The 3,901-nt window shown below is 39.9% G+C and overlaps 1 protein-coding gene across 1 annotated transcript in view; it reads left to right on the top strand.

Annotated features, from left to right (window-relative positions):
• Positions 1–3,901, top strand: part of LOC112075891 (stabilin-2-like) — a 32,372-nt gene that overhangs the window by 16,347 nt on the left and 12,124 nt on the right. The window contains exon 3 of the mRNA XM_024142805.2: positions 3,387–3,577. Coding sequence (XP_023998573.1) covers positions 3,387–3,577 — 191 coding nt within the window. The remainder of the gene's footprint in view (positions 1–3,386; positions 3,578–3,901) is intronic.

Below are 3,901 nucleotides of genomic sequence, written 5' to 3' on the forward strand. Positions count from 1 at the left end.
TAACCACAGACTACACCCTGCTGAGACTATCGACACACATCAACCCTGCTGTATACAAACTCAACCTGTATATAACACCAGGAACTAACCCTCTAAAACAGCAACAAACCCTGCTACATTACACACAGAGTTCACACCTTCTCTATAACACCACCCTCTGGTATAGACACAGACTAAACCTTCGTAGGTTAAGACAGCAGACATAACCCTCTGTATAGAGTCACATAACCCCTTGATAACGAAACCGCTGTCAGTAACACAGACAAACCCGCTGAGTCATAACACAAGGATACCACTTTCATAACAACACCTGCCTGTATAGACACAGATACCCTGCTGGAGAAGCACACACTAACCCCTGCGTATAGACCCAACTTACCTCTTAAGATCACGACCACAACCCGCTATAGAACACAGACTACCCTGCTGTGATAGCACTACACTCACCTTGCTGGTAGACCACAGAAACCCTCTTATCTGAGCACAGACTAACCCTCTGTATAGAGCACAGGACTAACCCACGGTAAGCATCACAGACTAACCCCGGCATAACAGACTCACCTTCTGTACTAACGACGACTAACCCTGTCTGTATATATACACAGACAACCCTGCTCTATAACAGACCTAACCCTTTGTAACTACAACTAACCCCTTCTGGTAAACAACTCACCTGCTGATATAGACACAGACTAACCCCTGCGTACAGACAACAAACTAACCCCTGCTGTATAACAAGATAACCTCGTTAGACACCTAACCTGCTGATTAGACACAGACGTAACCCTGCTGCTAGAGACTAACTTGCGTATAGGACACAGACTAACCCTGCTGGATACGACACAGACTCACCTGCGGTATATAGAACAACAGACTACCCGTGCTGGTATAGGACACAGACTTAACCGTGCTGGATAGACACACATACCCTGTGGTATAGATACAGACTCACCTTTGCCAGGCTGTTATAATACGACTCTACGCTTGCCAGGGCTGGTATAACACAGACTCACCTTGCCAGGCTGGGATAGATACAACACTATCCCTGTGATTAGTGACCAGACTCACTCTTGCCAGGGCTGGTATAGACACAACGGACGGAAGCGACGACACCTCGTTTCCTCGATCGATGGGTTCGATGGAACACCATCCGGCCATCCCCCTTGTAACCTGACCTTACAAGCCTCGCCTGAGACAACCGCCACCCCCAGCCAAAGAACAGCCGCATCACATCACCACTCTTAGCTGAACAAAACACCGCGGAAATACGAATTACAATAAACAAATGAACAAAAACTTAAACTAAATATGATATTTAAGATAAGGGGACTAGCAAGAAGTCAGTGAACAGGGCTTCTAAAAGATAGCAGAATAAACAATCAATAGAGCACAATGCAAGCGAAATTACAGAATAAAACAAGAATAGAACAGAACAGTAAAATCAGAAAAATAGAGCAGATAGAATATAGAAAAGAAAGATAAACAGCAGACAGAAACAGAACTAATAAATAGAATAGAAAGATAGAAATTAAGACTTACAAGACTTAGAAGCAGACAGTAAACATAGCAAATAGAAAGAACCAGAAAGCAGAATATACAGAATTCATAAACAGAGAACTACGAACAAAATTAGAAGCACAAAGAATAGAATAGAACAAGCAGACTAGAATAGAACTCAGAATAGAACAGAGCGAGAAAAGACAGAGAACAAGAAGCAGTAGATAGAACAGCAGACAGAGCAGAATAGAACAAATAAAAATAGACACAGAGCAGAATGAATAGAACAGAATCAGACAATGAAAACACAATAAGAATGGACGGTCATCAGAGAACTAAGCATCTGTGAGAGGCAAAGAAGACAAGAAAAGCCGCCAGTTAAAGCACACGCATAAACGCAAAAAAGTGGACAGACGTCATGGTATTTGCTAAAGGTTAAGGAAGGGTTCGTCAGACTCGCGAGACCCTTTAGTATGTGTTAGAAGAAGCAGAGAAAGAAAAAGAAAAGTAGGAAGCCCAGAACCTGTGAAAAAGGATCAAAAACAGAGGCAGACGATAGGAATAAGAAACATAGAAAGAGAACAGAACAGAATATATACACGAAATGAGATGAAGCGAAGAATAGAACAGAAGCGCAGAAACTCATTGCAGCAAAATTAGAACACAATTCGTGTCGAAGAAATACGCAATAATATCGACAACTATAATTATATTACAAACAAAGAATAGAAAGATAGAACTAACTCAGAATAGACCCAGTAGAAGAATGACTAACAGCACTTTTGTAACTGACAGAACCAGCAAAGAGGAGAAAAAACAATAGAATAGAAATAAAAACACAAAGTTTACGAAACACCGAAAAGAGAGAAAAGAAAAAGAAAGTAAATAACGGGACAAGTCAAGGAAAAACCAGAAAAAAATATCAATGAAAAGTAAGAAAAAACAAAAGGAGAGAGGAGAACGGAAATACAGCCAATAAGAGAGTAGTAAGAGAATGAAAAGAATAGAATAAACATATATAGAAACAAGCAGAAATAGTAACAGACAGCTAATAGAATAAACATAATTGCATATAGAACTATAATAGAAACAGAGCAGAAGTAGAAACATAGCATAAGTAGAACAGAGCAGAATAAATAAACAGAGCAGACCAGAATAGAACAGAGCAAGAATAGAGACCAACGAGCAATAAACAGACAGATATAGATATAGAGACCATAATAGAATAGAAACAGACACAGAACTAGAATTAGAACAGATAGAACAAAGGACAAACTAAAACAGCACGCAGATCAGAACTACGAAACAGAATAGAACTAAACAGATAATATAACGAATAGAACGAGAGCAGAAATAGACAGAAAATAGAACAGAGCCAGCAAATAGAAGTAAAAACAGAATAAGAATCACAAGAATAGAACAAGAATTAGAAACAAAAATAGAAGTAGAATTAGAACAGAGCAGAATAGAATAAAACAAAGATAGACGAATAGAAATAGAGATACACTTAGAACATAAATAGAACAGACAGAATAGAAGAGCAGATAGAATAGAACAGAGCAGAATAGAACAATAGAATCAGATCCAAATAGAAAAACATAAAATAAAAGAACCAGAGCAGAATAGAAACAGAGCAAATAAAGCAGAGCAGAATTAGAATAAAATCTGTTCTATTCTGTTCTATTCTATTCTGTTTTATTCTATTCTGCTCTGTTTTGTTCTGTTTTATTTTGTTTTATTCTGCTCTATTCTGTTTTATGACATTCTCTTCTATTCTGTTCTACTGTATTCTGCTTTGCTGTGCTCCCCTCTGATTTACTCTCTTCTATTCCATTCCATAATTAAACATTTTATGTTATTTGTTATTTGTTTATTTATTTATTTCCCAGGTGTTTGTTCAGCTAAGCAGTGTGATGTGAATGCGGACTGTTCTTGGCTGGGGGGGCGGTTGTTCCAGTGCCAGTGTAAGGCAGGTTACAAGGGGGATGGCCGGATGTGTGTTCCCATCAACCCATGCGATGAGGACAACGGAGGCTGTCCTCGCAATTCCGCCGTCTGTGTCTATACCAGCCCTGGCAAGGTGAGTCTGTGTCTATAACAGCAGGGATAGTTTGTATCTATACCAGCCCTGGCAAGGTGAGTCTGTGTCTATACCAGCCCTGGCAAGGTGAGTCTGTATCTATACCAGCCCTGGCAAGGTGAGTCTGTATCTATACCAGCAGGGTTATTGTGTGTCTATACCAGCAGGGTTAATCTGTGTCTATACCAGCAGGGTTAGTCTGTGTCTATACCAGCAAGGTGAGTCTGTGTCTATACCAGCAGGGTTAGTCTGTGTCTATACCAGCAGGGTTAGTCTGTGTCTATACCAGCAGGGTTAGTCTGTGTCTATACCAGCAGGGTTAGT

The sequence above is a fragment of the Salvelinus sp. IW2-2015 genome, unplaced genomic scaffold (assembly GCF_002910315.2).
Source record: "Salvelinus sp. IW2-2015 unplaced genomic scaffold, ASM291031v2 Un_scaffold3451, whole genome shotgun sequence".
NCBI classification, from domain to species: domain Eukaryota; kingdom Metazoa; phylum Chordata; class Actinopteri; order Salmoniformes; family Salmonidae; genus Salvelinus; species Salvelinus sp. IW2-2015.